Genomic DNA, 818 nt, shown 5'->3' with positions numbered 1-818 from the left:
GGTTCTGTGGTACCAGCAGGTCTGGTTCTGGTTCTGTGGTACCAGCAGGTCTGGTTCTGGTTCTGTGGTACCAGCAGGTCTGGTTCTGGATGATATTCTGTCCTGTTTTTTTGCTGGCTTTTTTTATCTAATTTCTTTTTTTTTCTCTTCCTGTTTAGAAGCTGAGTCTGAGGAGGCTTGGAGGTTTTTCTGGTCCTCCAGACCTGGTCTTCAGACCCGGACCTTAAGACCTGGACCTTCAAACCTGGACCTTCAGACCTGGGGGACGGTGTGTTGTTGCCACGTTGACCCTTTCCATCCCGTACTTTCTGTTGTTGAATGTTTTCACGAGGCTGGAGGCTGCCAGGGTGGAGGCTTGTAGACGAGACGAGGGACAGAACAGAACCAACGGATCAGGACTGAGAAGAACTCTGGACTTTAACAGAACCAACGGTTCAAGACTGAGAAGAACTCTGGACTTTAACAGAACCAACGGTTCAGGACTCTGAACTTTATGTAGATTTAGAGTTTTTGGATTGAAAGAAGCGAGTGTGGAGCTGAAAACACACGGAGGACAGGATGTATTTATTGTCTCTGCTCTTGAAAGAATCATCAGAACATCCTGTGATGCTGTGGGTCCACCCTGTCTGTGACCCCTCCCTCCTGGTCCTCGGAGGACAGGAGAGCCCCTGGTCCTCGGAGGACAGGAGAGCCCCTGGTCCTCGGAGGACAGGAGAGCCCCTGGTCCTCGGAGGACAGGAGAGCCCCTGGTCCTCGGAGGACAGGAGACCCCCTGGTCCTCGGAGGACAGGAGAGCCCCTGGTCCTCGGAGGACAGGA

General features: G+C 52.6%; 1 protein-coding gene across 3 annotated transcripts in view; it reads left to right on the top strand.

The window, feature by feature from the left end:
* pwwp2b (PWWP domain containing 2B) overlaps nt 1–602 on the top strand; it is a 19,726-nt gene extending 19,124 nt beyond the window's left edge. For all 3 annotated transcript variants that reach the window (XM_014031012.1, XM_014031011.1, XM_014031013.1), the window contains one exon: nt 159–602. Coding sequence is in view for 2 of the 3 variants with exons in the window: in XM_014031011.1 (XP_013886465.1) it covers nt 159–165 (7 nt within the window). In the remaining variant the exon portion in view is untranslated. The remainder of the gene's footprint in view (nt 1–158) is intronic.
* Nucleotides 603–818: the final 216 nt, after the last annotated feature.

This window comes from Austrofundulus limnaeus, unplaced genomic scaffold (assembly GCF_001266775.1).
Source record: "Austrofundulus limnaeus strain Quisiro unplaced genomic scaffold, Austrofundulus_limnaeus-1.0 Scaffold1160, whole genome shotgun sequence".
Lineage (NCBI taxonomy): Eukaryota > Metazoa > Chordata > Actinopteri > Cyprinodontiformes > Rivulidae > Austrofundulus > Austrofundulus limnaeus.
This window is presented reverse-complemented; position numbering and strand designations above follow the sequence as displayed.